The sequence below is a fragment of the Corticium candelabrum genome, chromosome 17 (assembly GCF_963422355.1).
Source record: "Corticium candelabrum chromosome 17, ooCorCand1.1, whole genome shotgun sequence".
Taxonomy (NCBI): Eukaryota; Metazoa; Porifera; class Homoscleromorpha; order Homosclerophorida; family Plakinidae; genus Corticium; species Corticium candelabrum.
The window spans coordinates 5,364,160-5,379,159 of NC_085101.1; the positions used below are offsets into that span (position 1 = coordinate 5,364,160).

General features: G+C 41.4%; 2 protein-coding genes across 2 annotated transcripts in view; one reads left to right on the plus strand and one right to left on the minus strand.

Moving 5' to 3' along the window:
• LOC134193311 (testis-specific serine/threonine-protein kinase 1-like) overlaps positions 1–2,676 on the plus strand; it is a 3,062-nt gene extending 386 nt beyond the window's left edge. Inside the window, exons 3-8 of the mRNA XM_062662139.1 lie at positions 69–253; positions 554–739; positions 908–1,023; positions 1,760–1,978; positions 2,044–2,179; positions 2,235–2,676. Of these exons, the coding sequence (XP_062518123.1) occupies positions 69–253; positions 554–739; positions 908–1,023; positions 1,760–1,978; positions 2,044–2,179; positions 2,235–2,622 (1,230 nt within the window). The 3' untranslated portion in view covers positions 2,623–2,676. The remainder of the gene's footprint in view (positions 1–68; positions 254–553; positions 740–907; positions 1,024–1,759; positions 1,979–2,043; positions 2,180–2,234) is intronic.
• Positions 2,617–15,000, minus strand: part of LOC134192902 (uncharacterized) — an 18,292-nt gene continuing 5,908 nt past the window's right edge. Inside the window, exons 9-28 of the mRNA XM_062661657.1 lie at positions 13,887–13,979; positions 13,738–13,830; positions 13,167–13,223; positions 12,852–12,988; positions 11,869–11,980; positions 11,205–11,309; positions 10,967–11,140; positions 10,267–10,454; positions 9,716–9,893; positions 9,329–9,455; positions 8,824–8,989; positions 8,656–8,764; positions 6,289–6,417; positions 6,116–6,231; positions 5,930–6,062; positions 5,561–5,677; positions 5,355–5,501; positions 4,593–4,673; positions 4,369–4,527; positions 2,617–2,855 (exon numbers count right to left, since the gene is read on the minus strand). Of these exons, the coding sequence (XP_062517641.1) occupies positions 2,754–2,855; positions 4,369–4,527; positions 4,593–4,673; positions 5,355–5,501; positions 5,561–5,677; positions 5,930–6,062; positions 6,116–6,231; positions 6,289–6,417; positions 8,656–8,764; positions 8,824–8,989; positions 9,329–9,455; positions 9,716–9,893; positions 10,267–10,454; positions 10,967–11,140; positions 11,205–11,309; positions 11,869–11,980; positions 12,852–12,988; positions 13,167–13,223; positions 13,738–13,830; positions 13,887–13,979 (2,523 nt within the window). The 3' untranslated portion in view covers positions 2,617–2,753. The remainder of the gene's footprint in view (positions 2,856–4,368; positions 4,528–4,592; positions 4,674–5,354; positions 5,502–5,560; positions 5,678–5,929; positions 6,063–6,115; positions 6,232–6,288; positions 6,418–8,655; positions 8,765–8,823; positions 8,990–9,328; positions 9,456–9,715; positions 9,894–10,266; positions 10,455–10,966; positions 11,141–11,204; positions 11,310–11,868; positions 11,981–12,851; positions 12,989–13,166; positions 13,224–13,737; positions 13,831–13,886; positions 13,980–15,000) is intronic.

Consider the following 15,000-nt stretch of genomic DNA (forward strand, 5'->3'; position numbering starts at 1 on the left):
TGTGTGTGTGTGTGTGTGTGTGTGTGTGCGTGTGTGTACTCTCGGAGGTTGGGAGCTTTGTTGTTTAGATTGAGGTGTTTGAGATATTGGAGACAGACAGTAAGGTGTATTTTGTGATGGAGTTGGCTGAGGGTGGAGATCTGTTGGATTATATTAACAAGAGAGGGTCACTGCAGGAGGTCGAGGCAAGGAGAATTCTTGGGCAACTATTGATGGGTTTGCAGCACTGCCATGACAAAGGAGTAGTTCATAGGTAAGTGTAGTGAATAGACACAAAAAAGGTACAGACATTAGTCACAACAAACACAAAGACGGACAGACAGACAAACAGACAGACAGACAGACACAGACAGACAGACACAGACAGACAGACAGACAGGCAAGCCGACAGACAGACAGACAGACAGACAGACAGGCAATCCAACAGACAGACAGACAGGCAATCCAACAGACAGACAGACAGACAGGCAATCCGACAAACAGACAGACAGACAGACAGACAGAGACAGACAGACAGATAAACATTCAATCTGATTGCTTTCACCCACTGCAGAGATCTCAAATGTGAGAACATTCTTCTTGATAAAAGCGACAACATCAAGCTCACCGACTTCGGGTTTGCACGAAAGTACAAGTTTGGTCAATGCCTGGAGACTTTCTGTGGATCATACGCATACGCCTCACCACAAATCCTCAACGGAGAACCATACGATGGTCCATCAACAGACATCTGGAGTGTGTAAGACCAACACCTTACTCACCCCTAGCAATCATAAACAAATACCCGGATAACCCCACCTACACATAATCCAAGCCTCAGCAAATGCTCCCTGGCTCTACTACATACATACCATATAACACAAGTATTACATAATCAATGGTTTAATATGATTGCCCTTTTGTCTAGAGGAATTATGTTGTATGCCATGGTAAATGGCAGGCTGCCATTCAGTGATTCAAATGTTCGAACTCTCTTGAGACAGATACACGGCAGACTGCAGTTCTCAAAGCGTGTTTCACAAGGTTAGCAATAAAAAGATGACAGATGTGATTACAAGACAGATGCAAAGCAGACTCTTAATTTAAATGCTTACGTCCAAAGTCTACAGCTTCTTGTGTAAAGAAATAGTGTCATTTCTTGGTTAGGTTAAGTTTGTGTAAATAAGTGACAGTGAGGCAAAGACAGACAAGTTGAACAGTGACATTTGATTGAGACAAACAGATAGACAAAAAAACAAAAAACAAGCAAAAAGACAAAGAAACAAACACAAAGATGGACAAACAAATATACAGACAAACATGGCAACATAAAACAAACAGATAAACAAGCAACAGACAAACAAACAGACAAACAGGCAAACAAGCAAACAAACAGACAAACAGGCAAACAAACAACAAGCAAACAGATGCACGAGCAAACAAACAGACAAACAGACAAACAAGCAAACAGACAAACAGACAAACAAGCAAACAGACAAGCAAACAGACAAACAAACACAGAAAAACAAACAGACAAACAAACAAGCAAACAACCAAACAAACAAACAAACAAACATACAGACAAATAAGCAAACAACCAACCAAACAAACAAACAAACAAGCAAACAAACAGACAAACAAACAGACAAACAGCAAACAAACAGACACACCAACTACCACAAAAATACAGCAAAAGAAAACACAAACCACCAGACAAGCAAACGCCAGTACAACAATGACATCAACGTGTACAATCTCTCAACTGACTGTTTGTCACTAGAATGCAAGCAGCTCATACGCAAGATGTTGGCCATCAGAACGGACGAACGAATCTCAATCAATGAGATCTTCAAGGACCCGTTCCTGGCCAACGCGCTCAATCCGACGGCCATGAGACCGTCCACGTCCGGTCTCTTGTGTGCGACTCCTCACAGCACGGCCGCCTTCAGAGAAACACTGCGAGAGACACAAACGTCTGAAGTAGCACAACAACAAGTAGGTAAGCAAAGACAATGACATCACGTCACATCAACCGCATTTGCTCGCCATACAAACTTGTTGTAGACCTACTCAGCAACAGGGACTGCAACAGCGATGTTGTTCACACAAAAGTCTCGGAAAATTCACCGAAGATGTCGTCACGACGACCAATGACTTCGACGCCACGAACCGTCCAACAAGAATCAACACAAAGGCAAATGTGTGTGTACGTCGATACTCGATGGAGTAGTTGGTGACTTTGATTTATAATTCAGTGAGTCAATGTCAGAGCGTGCAGCGGCCGCTCGGAAACTATTCGAGCCGATCAAATTGCCACCACTCAAAGACTCAGCAAGAAAAACAGTAAGTCAGCCGTCGTCGCAGAGAAGCTGGAACAATCAGAAATCGCCTTATACGTTCAATGTGTCAAGCCCAAAGCCTGAAGTCATGGACAATGCATCAAGGCCGACGACACCGGTGCCTCCGAATATTCAGATCACGAATGTTGCCCAACAGACCACGCCCACGCCTCTGGATTCGTATGTGCCGCTCGATGGGACAAAGACAAAGACGGAGAGTCTGTCGAGCGTGTCGAGCGCAGGAAGCAGTAAAAAGAGTGGTGGCCTTTTCAAGAAAATCAAGGCAACTTTCAAGAAGTCGTAGCCTCGTTACTTATTTTAGACAAATAATACAACTGTTTGTAATAGAACGTCACAGTGAAATGCACTCTGCTATCTCTCCTCCAGGCAGTTCATTACATCACATTGATATCGATCATTACACTCGTCATTTTTTCAAACCTTTTCAGTTGCCATTTGTTGTGCTATGCTAACATAACGTGGTTCTTGTAGCGTACCTCTAGCTCGTTTAGTCTTCGGATGAGCTGGACCATACACCTAGAATAAATTTTCGTATATTATCGAACAAGTTAATTTGACTTTATTTCTGTATCTGTTGATGTGTCTGTCTGTCTGTCTGTCTGTCTGTCTGTCTGTCTGTCTGTCTGTCTGTCTGTCTGTCCACTTGTCTGTCCACCTGTCTGTCTGTCTGTCCAATACATATATTTCATACATTGAAACTAGTACACTCACACTAAACTGTAAAACAAACAAGCAAGCCCGCAGGCCCTACGCTAAAACTAACTGCTAACGCCTAAACAACTGAAACGAGTAAGACTCAAAATTACATGAGTTACACTGAGCAAGTTTCGAAAGTTTTCTAGTAATTACTCTTGCATTACACCGCTGCAACGCAACGGAAATACATTGTTGCCAGTATACAATGAAGTCAGTGCTGTTGTTCTGTCTATCTTCGTTGACTGAAAGGGTTGATAGATCACGTACTAGACTCTGAGCTCTTCCACCCCAATGACCAAAGTGTTCAAACATAACAGGTATACATGTTGAAGAATTCCAAAAATGTCAAACTGCTGACCATATTTTGTCACTTTCTGCTGCTCTCTTCTAGCTGCAGCTGCACCATCTTCATTGGAAGCGAGTGATAGGATGTCACCATTCCAAGGACAAGCAAGCGAAATATCCAATTCAACGTCAGTGCCAGATTGAGGGTTGAAATACACAATATCTGGTCGACAATGGTTGCCATCATATAGGCCCCTAGGCTCCGTTTTGTGAGTAAAGTGGAGATCACTCAAACAATTTGCCCGCACATTTACAATGGAACCGTGTGTCCAGATAGGTCTGTCTGTCTGTTTGTCTGTCTGTCTGTCTGTCTGTCTGTTTCTCTGTTTGTCTGTCTGTCTGTTTCTCTGTTTGTCTGTCTGTCTGTCAATACATATATTTTTCATATTTGAATTAGGATACAATAGCAAATGGCTAACTACGTTTGTCCTATGACAATAAAAGAAGAGAAAACAACTAACAACTAAATACAATATATATTTAACTACTAATTGGTTAAAAGGGATCATGTGATCCCTTTTCTATAGAACATCTACGAGTCTGGGCACTTGGCCTGTCTCGACAAGGCATTACTGATTTTCTTCAGAAATACATTGGCATTGCAACGTTGCAATTGAATGGCAATTCTTTGACGCCAATAGTCTTTATACTCTGCCCTGTTTGATTTTCCAAAGTCATCCTTTGATCGTTTTGACAAGTCATCTAAATAGGTCTCTACCTTCTTGCCCCATCTTCCAAAATGTTCCAAGACTAGTGGAACCACTCTCACAGACAACCCACCAGGACGGTTTTCTTTCTCATAGCGAGCCAACTTCCTGTCTTCCCTTCAGCAGCGGCTGCTCCCTCCATAGTGGCTGACAGTGAAAATATGTCTGTCTGTCTGTCTGTCTGTCTGTCTGTCTGTCCACTTGTCTGTCCGTCTGTCTGTCTGTCTGCTGTCTAAAAAATCCAGCAAGTAACACCTTCTACAGTCTTTGCTGTCTCTTACCTCTGTGCATATCTCTGCCCAATCCTTAAATAATTCATAAGCACGAATGAAGTCTCCATTATCTTCATAATAGATTCCAATATTGATATGAAAACGTGCAGACAGCATGTGATAACGTCCACAAACTCGCAAGCAGAGAGACAATCCCTTCTGCAAGTACTGAAGAAAACACATGAACAAGAACATAAAGTGCTTATTGTACTCTACCATGCAATGGCTCATACTTCCAGTTGAGCAGGATCTGAAGATTGGATGTGCAGGCCAACCACCATGTATGACTCAGCGAGTCGCTCTCCATCACCAAGCTGTTGAACAAGAGTACTAAAGTAGGTCACACACACACGCACATGCAGGCACAAGCAATGCGGCATGCACACACACACATGCACACACACACACACACACACACACACACACACACGATGATAACCCACAAGACAAACAGACAGCAGACATACAGTTCACGGGATGAATCTGGCCGGTGCAACACTGCCGAGTTCCTAGACTATTGGAGAAAGAGATTCAGCGTACATTTGCAATGGTGTTGTGGCCGCGTAATCCAATGCAAGATGTCATTGTTGTGCTGGAAGATTGCTTGACATACTGTTGTTCGTCTTAGTGTAGTTTAGCCTTAGCTTTTGTTTTGTTTTGTTCTTGTTGTTTGCAGTATGTTTAGTGTTATCTTTGGAACTGTGATTGTTTCTACTTTTAGTTGTTTTAAGTCCCGGTATATGTTTGTTAGCTTGTCGTCGTTGTAATGTTCAATCATTTGAAGAATATAATACCTTTGACACACAAACAGGCAGGCAGACAGACAGACAGACAGACAGACAGACAGATGCACACGCACACACACACACACACACAAACACACACACACACGGACAGACACACACACACACACACACACACACACACACACACACACACACACACACACACACACACACTGCTAAACACACTACAGTACACATATCCTTGTTTACCTTCTGAAATGTCTTAATTGCTTCCTTCGCCATGTCCACTCCCTGCTGGGTTGCCTGCTCGGGCGTCAACCCAGGATCTTTCCCTCTTGCTTGACTGTACGACGACATATGAAATGAAGTCACCAACAAAGCCATTCCCAACTTTCTCTACAACAAACAAACGAGGCAATCAATACAATAGCAACACCACAAATGCAACAAATTACTTCATTCTCCTCTCCTTGTAATGAACGACGAATTGAAATTGATTTGGAAGCCAAATCAATAACACCTTTAGATTGAACTGCCGTATTAGCATCAATGAAGTCCTGCAGTTTGGCAACCTGAAGCAACAGCCAGTAATGTTGTTCAGAAATGGTTTACCAGCATAGTCTCACACAAAGATAAACAACTTGCTAGTGTCCAAGCAGTACATACTATAACATTTTTGATGCAAGACATTCAGTCTGCAAGTGCTTCTGTCTGTCTGTCTGTCTGTCTGTCTGTCCATCTACCGTCTGTTTGTCTGTCCATTCATCTGTCCATCTGTCTGTTTGTCTGGATGCTTAACAACTAAACAGAAACATGCACCTTACTTCACTCTTTGTGTCTGCCAGTGAATACAGCAAGTCAGCCATTCTATCTGGCCGAGCTCCAAGCTCCTGCTCTTCAATCCTCTGCGATTCTTCCAACAAACCAAATGCATCCGAGTATTCTCCAGCCAAACTCCTACAAGAAAAGTCAATACACAAACAACCACATAAATCCACTCTCTGACTCACAAAAATCGAGCAACTTTTTCCAGTCGAACTGAAAGCTCTTCACGAGACACACTCGACTGTCTCAACAAAGAAAGAGCCTCTCTGTAGCAAGCAGAAGCCGCCTTGTAGCCTCCAGCCTAACATGATGCAAATTGATATCAATAAATGGTTAAAACGTAATAGAAATTGGCTGCCTTTCGCCATGACTTGAGAAGGTCAATGCGAGAGTGTTCTTCAAATAGGCGATCAAACATTGGCCATTCGACTAGACACCTTGCAAGACGACTGTGGTCTAGAAGCTGTTCGAGATGATATGGTAGCTCCTACAAAGAGTACCATGATGACACACTAATCATATTACAGTGATCAATACATTAGTCTATTGTATTGGAGGGATGCATCTCACAATACACTAGACTATTGTATGGGAGGGATGCATCTCATAATACACTAGGATGTTGTATTGGAGAGATGCATCTCACAATACATTAGACTATTGTATTGGAGGGATGCAGCTCACAATACACTAGACTATTGTATTGGAGGGATGCATCTCCCAATACACTAGACTATTGTATTGGAGGGATGCATCTCACAATAGACTAGACTATTGTATTGGAGGGATGAATCTCACAATACATATATGTTAACGCATGGTAGGGAGACGATATCCATTCACCTCGGCTAATTATCCCGGGAAGCCCCTCAAGACCTCGGTCAATAAACTGGATATCGTCAACCCTACCATGCATTAACCTATTTGTTGCATGTTTAACATCCTACTGTAATTAAAGTTCATAGATTATTCAAGTTGAATTAGAGTGATTGTGTATTGCAATGACAGCTAAAGTTTTATGTCAAACAACCACATTTTGACAGCTGTGAAGTGTTGTTGACATGCACGTCAGCCCCATAAGGCCACGTGCTCAAAAGTATTAGTACAGTACAGTATCCACGTGTTTTGCCAGCGTGATGTCGGATCAGAAAGAAGACCGCAATAATGACCAGGACGACGACTTTCAGCCGCCAACAAAGATGAGACGCATTGGTTCCAAAAAGCTTACAACTAGTACTAGCCAGCTTGACAGCAGATTTGCTGAAAAGACGAGTGAGTAAGACAAAGTACAGGAGTACAGCAAGAGTACGGTTTGCAAGAACAGAACTGCCTGCCACAGTTGGGTGATGCAAACATTTGAAGGTACCACAGACAGACTTTCTCTCAACGAAGGATTCACAACTAGATGCAGCCAAACCACAGACGGATTGTCAAAAAGTCTGTTACATTTAGTTGAGCACAATCCAAAAATCATAGTGATGGACTAAGTGATTTACGACATCCAAACAAAAAAGTCACAAGGTAAATTATAGTCAAGCTCCAATGTGACTCTGTAAGGTAATAGCATTTTGTGGTTTGTGGTTTATCAGATACGCTAATGCAGAAGCTGGTGACCGTTGCCATGTAAAAATTTTGGATCTCTACATTTAGGTAAGTTGCCAGCAGGATTTTCTCGAGAAGCCTTCTATTATAAATATTTGTTATCTACACCTTCATTTCGTCCTTGGTATTCAAAGCAAGTAATGGGTCATAACACTTTGGCTGCAATGATGAAAGTGATGACAGCTGAAGCTGGTCTTCCGGTTCGAACCAACCACGCTCTTTGAGCTACTAGTGCAACAAGGCTGTTTCAAGTGGGAGTTCCTGAACATGTCATTCAAGGCAGAACCGGCCACAAAACCCTGCAAGCACTGAGACAATACCAAGAGCCATCTGAATTGCAGCAAATGGCAGCGTGCAAAGTTTTGGATAATGGCCATGTACACACAGATTACACTGACGCAAAAGTCAAGGAGTCCGGAGAGACAACGGAACAGGCAGATGAGCTCAAAGTAGTCCAGGTTGAACAGCCGTCAGAAACGGGAAGAGAGAATCCGGCGCCATTTGTCATTTCTAACTGGTCTTTACATACTGTAGTACTGTGAACATTATTATTGGTAAAGAATAAGCTTGTAATCTAAAATAGGTACGCCCATGTATTGATTGCTAGTTGGTTTTCGTTTTGCTATTTTTCGTTAAGTTAGTTGTGTTTTATGTCAGTAAGCAGTATACAGATATTGACCGGTAAATATACAACATGCGGTTGGGTTGCTATGGTAGGAGTGTAATATATAACGAGAAAAAGAATCCTAGCAACGGCAGAATAAACACCCAAACATGCAACAACCAGACTATTGTATTGGAGGGATGCATCTCACAATACACTAGACTATTGTATTGGAGGGATGCATCTCACAATACACCAGACTATTGTATTGGAGGGATGCATCTCACAATACACCAGACTATTGTATTGGAGGGAAGCATCTCACAATACACCAGACTTAATATACTGGAGGGATGAATCTCACAATACTATTGTATTGGAAACATGCATCACACTAGACTATTGTATTGGAAAGATGCATCTCTCAATACAATATTATTGTATTAAAAAGATCCATCTCCAAGCAAAAACAGAACAAATGAATTTTTTGCTTCTGTTAAGCATCTGCTTGCACTTTACCTCAGATCTTCGATCCAAGTCATTATGTGACTCAAAGAAACCAGCCAATTTGCCATGCCACCATGTGTACCAAAACTTTGTGTACCGATCTTCATCATGAATAAAATACCTTAGCAGACAAACAAACATACAGACATTCCATCAACAAATACCAAACACTGTCCTCACTTCCTTCGAACTGCTTTGCTCATACTTCTGTGATAAAAGTCGAGTCGTCCTTCTCCTCCTTCGCCACATGGCCGAAGAAATCGTCGAAGACCTCGGTATACAAGAGACCACTTGGCCGCTGGCAGAGGTGGCACCTTCTTTGCTTGAGGAACACTGGAGTCAATACCTATATGTACAAAAGCAAAACGTTACTACACTGTACTGCAAAATGAGTTAAGGAGCTGTTGCCTATTTCTCTGGCTGCCTGCCTGTTTGTCTGTCTGTCTGCCTGTCTGTCTGTCTGTCTGCCTGCCTGCCTGTCTGCCTGCTTGTCTGTCTGTCTGTCTGTCTGTCTGTCTGTCTGTCTGTCTGTCTGTCCATCCATCCGTCTGCCTGTCTGTCTGTCTGTCTGTCTGTCTGTCTGTCCATCCATCCGTCTGCCTGTCTGTCTGTTTGTCTGTCCGTCCATCTGTCCATCTGTCTGTAAGACCATTACAGAGCCTGCATCACCACTGAATGTACTTGCCTGTTACTTCAAAGCCTTTGGCCATTTTGGTTGGTCCGCGATATGTCTGCTCCACTGTTGCCCGCAGATCATCAACTATTGCTTGCACGTCAATTTGCCCAATCTCTTTCATCTCAACCAAGTTATCCTGTCAATCAAACAAACTGATGTACAAGTACAGATAAAGATAAAACTACAGAATACCAAACACACACACACACACACACACACACACACACACACACACACACACACACACATGGACGGACACACACACACATGTGCACACGCACGCATGCACGCAGGCAGGCACGCACGCACGCACACACACACACACACACACACACACACACACACACACAGAAATGGCACAATAGAAATCACAAATCATAATAGAAATCATGGTACCTCTTCCAGGTCCTGCCAAGTGCCATCTGGAGGTAACAAGTTGTCTTCGTCTCCAAGAAGGCGCAAAAGCTCTGATTCCAGTAAGCCATGACGTGAACACTCCAAGAAGCACAAAGTAGCAACAACTAGAACACCACCATTCTCTTCTTCCAGACGACTGAGAATTTGCTCCAATAAACTAAAAATGCGCACACAAATTGTCAACCAATGATCAACAAATCCATCTGACTGTCCATCCGTCCATTTGTCCATCAGTCTGTCTGTCTGTTTGTCTGTCTGTCTGTCTGTTGTCTGTCCATCTGTCCATCCATTCATTTGTCTGTCTGTCGGTCTGTTTGTCTGTCTGTATTGTTATGCATACGTAAAGTTAGCGATTGTTATTGGTAGAGTAAGAGTTCAAATATAACAAACTGTCTGTCTGTCTGTGTCTGTCTATTGTCTGTCCATCTGTCCGTCCATCCATCCATCTGTCTGTCTGTCTGTCTGTCTGTATGTCTGTCTGTGTGTCTGTGTGTCTGTCTGTCCATCCGTCTGTGATGCCAGTCTTCTACCTCAGCAGATCGTCAGCAAGCTCACGAATCTTCTGCAACACTTTCTCAAAGCTTCCAAACAGCCTCAGTTCCTCACAAGCCAGCGAAAGCCACAGCGGATTCGCAGAGCCGTCCTTTGACAGCAGCAACCTCATCTGACTGTCATCCAACCTCTTATTATAACGAGCAAACGTTTCAGTAATAATATCCTGCACACACACAAACAAACAAACAAGCAACAATTAGTGCCAAATTATACAAGCAAACAACCAAGCAAACAAACAAGCAAACAAGCAAGCAAACAAGCAAGCAAACAATCAAACAAACAAGCAAACAAACAAGCAAACAAACAAACAAACCAGCAAACAAACAAACCAGCAAACAAACAAACCAGCAAACAAACAAACAAACCAGCAAACAAACAAACAAACAAGCAAACAAACCAGCAAACAAACAAGCAAACCAGCAAACAAACAAGCAAACAAACAAACAAGCAAACAAACAAACCAGAAAACAAGCAAACAAACCAGCAAACAAACAAGCAAACAAACAAACAAGCAAACAAACAAACCAGAAAACAAGCAAACAAACCAGCAAACAAACAAGCAAACAAACAAACCAGAAAACAAGCAAACAAACCAGCAAACAAACAAGCAAACAAACAAATAAACAAACAAACAATTACTGCCAAATTATTTCTTCATGCAGTACACTCTGTTACCTTCCTTGCTGCCAAATTAAGAGGCCCACAGAATACCTCGTATGGGCAGTTTGATCGAGCCAGGAGACTCCTGTGGTACTCAGTCTGATTAATCATAGACACAATGACTCGCACATGCGAAGACAAAGTCTCAGGAAGCCATTTCATCGCTTTCGCATTCGGATCATTGTCCAACTACGAGAGTCAACACGTTGATATCTATCCATCAAACAACAGTGGAACAGTGTGTGGTATTAACCTGATTTATTGCATCAATAAAAAGTATTGATGGTTTCGTCTCTTCGCTGGAAAGTGCTCGTTGAGTCTCTTGGATTAGCTTCTCAATATCAGACGGTGCATCACCCTGTGGCAATATAAATAATTATTTAATTTATTTGCTTACTTTTGGAAGAGAAGCAACATGGCCAGATGACAAGATGCTCACAAAATAATTTAATTAATTAATTAATCTTTATTTTTAAAATATTAATAACTAATATCAGCTAAATGTTAATAAAGTTAATTAAATAAAATTACTTAATTGAAATTAATTAGAAATGATTAGCTCGTGAAATTAATTAACAAATAAGTAATTAATTAAAGATAGCAATTAAAGTTAATATTAAAATTTATTACTAATTAATTAACATGTATTTTAATATTAATTAACGTATTATAAAAAATATTAATTCATTTTAATTTATTTATTTAGCTTAATTAACATTTTAGTTAATATATTTAAATAAACCTTAATTAATATTAAAATAAATATTTATTAATTAATAATAAATTTTAATATTAACTTTAATTGTTAATTACTTAATTGTTATTTAATTATTAATCAAAATAATTAATGATCATGTAATAATTAATAATTAATTTATTAAGCTGCAACAGGTCAACAAGTTTGTCTCACATGTTACCTTTACAAAGTTCAGTTCTCGTAGTATTCGCTGTAATAGTCGTCCAATGTCAGTAGAGCCGGGTGCTGCACCAACAAAATGGTAGAAGACTTGCCACGAATCAAGACCAGCCCTACAGAGTACAAAGCAAATGTATAATAATAATTTATTTAGTATAATAAATAATTTCAATAATAATCTATTTCACTGGCATATCTGCCTATACGATTCGCTGTCAGTCTCATGTCTGTCTGATCGTTTACCGCCCATGTGACTCTCCACATTGTCTATTTGGTACGATATCTATTCCTTTGCCTGCCTCTTTGTCTGTCTGTCTGTCTGTTTGTCTGTCTTCCTGTTTTCCTTTCTTGCTGTCTGTCTGTCTGTCTGCCTGTCTGTCTGCCTGTCTGTCTGCTTGTCTGTCTGTCTGTCTGTCTGTCTGTCTGTCTGTCTGTCTGTCTGTCTGTCTGTCTGTCTGTCTATCTTTTTTTCAACATCAATACTACCATTCAATGAATATCAGTCAAAGGCACCGCAGCTACTGTAAATAGTGAGTCTGTCTGTCTGTCTGTCTGTCTGTCTGTCTGTCTGTCTGTCTGTCTGTCTGTCTGTCTGTCTGTCTGTTTATCCGTATGTATGTATGTATGTATGTATGTATGTATGTATAATGTATGTATCATCAATATGTATGTAATAATAATAATTGTATGTACGTATCATCAGTACATACCTATGTATGTATTCATGTATGTATGTATTCATGTACGTATGTATGTATTCATGTACGTATGTATGTATTCATGTACGTATGTATGTATTCATGTATGTATGTATTCATGTATGTATGTATGTACATATGATGTATGTATCTATCAAGTCTGTATGCATGTCTCTTGTCTGTCCACTTGTCCCCTTCTTGCTTATCACATCCAACCATTCAAGTCCATCTCCTCACCAATTGTCCAAGCAAATACATGTCCACCCTACAGTACACAACAACTTACCCTGGAATAGAACCTTCCCTTGCATTACCAATCGCCGTCACCGCACTGCGTGCTATAATAGCAGACTTCCCAGCACCAGCACTGCCAACCAGCATCACTGGAGCATTTGACTTGCTCTTGATGATATACGATTGCAGCTAGACAGAAAGCACATTTCCAGACAACAAACGTAACAACAATTCATTACACAGAAATTGGACTGTTGCTACACCAATTGCTACAGTATGAACAGACTTGGACATACATGGATTTGTTGATAAAATAAGGGTAAATGTATTTATATATTTTAATGGTTTCTTGCTTTATATAGACAACCTCATCCAAGATCTCCTCTCTGCCAAGAACTGTCTGTCCACGACTGTCCAGAAAAATCTATAAAACAAACAATGTGCGTACAATACACATGCATGTGCGCACGCATGCACACACACACACACACACGCACACACACACTCACATGTGCACACGCACATGCACACACATACACTCACACACACACACACACACACACACGCACGCACGCACACACACACACACACACACACACACACACACAACACAACACACACTCACACTCACACATGCACGCACAAATGCACGCATGCACGCATGCACACACACACACACACACACACACACACACACACACACACACACACACACTCACACTCACACATGCACGCACAAATGCACGCATGCACGCATGCACACACACACACACACACACACACACACAAACACACACACACACACACACACACACACACACACACACACATACACACACACACACACACACACACACACACACACACAAACACACACACACACACACACACACACACACACACACACACACACACACACACACACACACACATTCTACCTCATGAGCAGCTCTCTGAAACTCCAATATATCTTGAACTCCTTCATCCAAAGGATAGCTAATCTCAATCTGCTTCCGAAAAAATTCGTACACCTAACAGCCAGCACTCTATAAACCAAAAGAAAGTCTAACAAATGTTGCTGTCTGACTTGTTTAGCAAATGATTCAAGCTGCTTCAGCTCAACTCTACCAGCCGCATTATCCAAGCGTGAAAACTCAGCATTATATGGACAACATTGCTTCTAAAATAGCAAGAAGACACTACAGTAGACAGACAAACAGACAGACACACAATCAGACAGACAGACCAACACACAAACAAACATACAGACAAACAGACAGACAGACCAACAGACAAATGGACAAACAGACAGACAGACGGACAGACAGAGGGACGGATGGACAGACAGACAGACAGACAGACAGACAACCAAACATACATATGTACAGACAGACAAACAGACAGACAGACAGACAGACAGACAACCAAACATACACGTGTACAGACAGACAAACAGACAGACAGACAGACAGACAACCAAACATACATATGTACAGACAGACAAACAGACAGACAGACAGACAGACAGACAGACAGACAGACAGACAAACTGACAGAGATACAAACAGACAACCAAACATACATACATACAGACAGACAAACAGACAGACAAACAGACAGACAGACAAATGGACAGACAGACAAACAGACCATTGAACAAGATACAAAAGAACCAGCAGGATAAAGCAGCTTGAAAGCTGTTATTCTTGATACCCCGTATGCTCTTGTGTATTTCGAAAAGAGGTGGTAAGACAAGAAGTTTCAAGTCAATCAAAGATTGCTATACAAAATTTCTTGAATACAAACGGAAAGATCTGCTTCAGCCTAGAGCTAGAGTATCATCTCCCAAAGATCATTCTTCACCTTCACAAGGTGTAAGAGCTACCCAAGCTAGGAAGGCCGCCTTGAGACTCATTCGTTGTGGTGAGCTGGCACAAGCATCAAGGGTCTTGACATGCTCAGGTCTTGCTTGCACTTCACCTGACACCATCAATAAACTCAAAGCCAAACATCCCAGTCAAGTGAATAACCTTGATGTTGCTTTCAGTGCTCAAGTTTCAAGCATCTACCTGTCAAAGTCCAGTTGTCAACACTGTTCAAAATCTACCAAAATGATCAAGTGCAGAATCATCTGGGTGGAGCTATAAGCATATCAGAGCTCTGATTACATCTCAAAGCACTTCTAATGGTCTACATCAGGT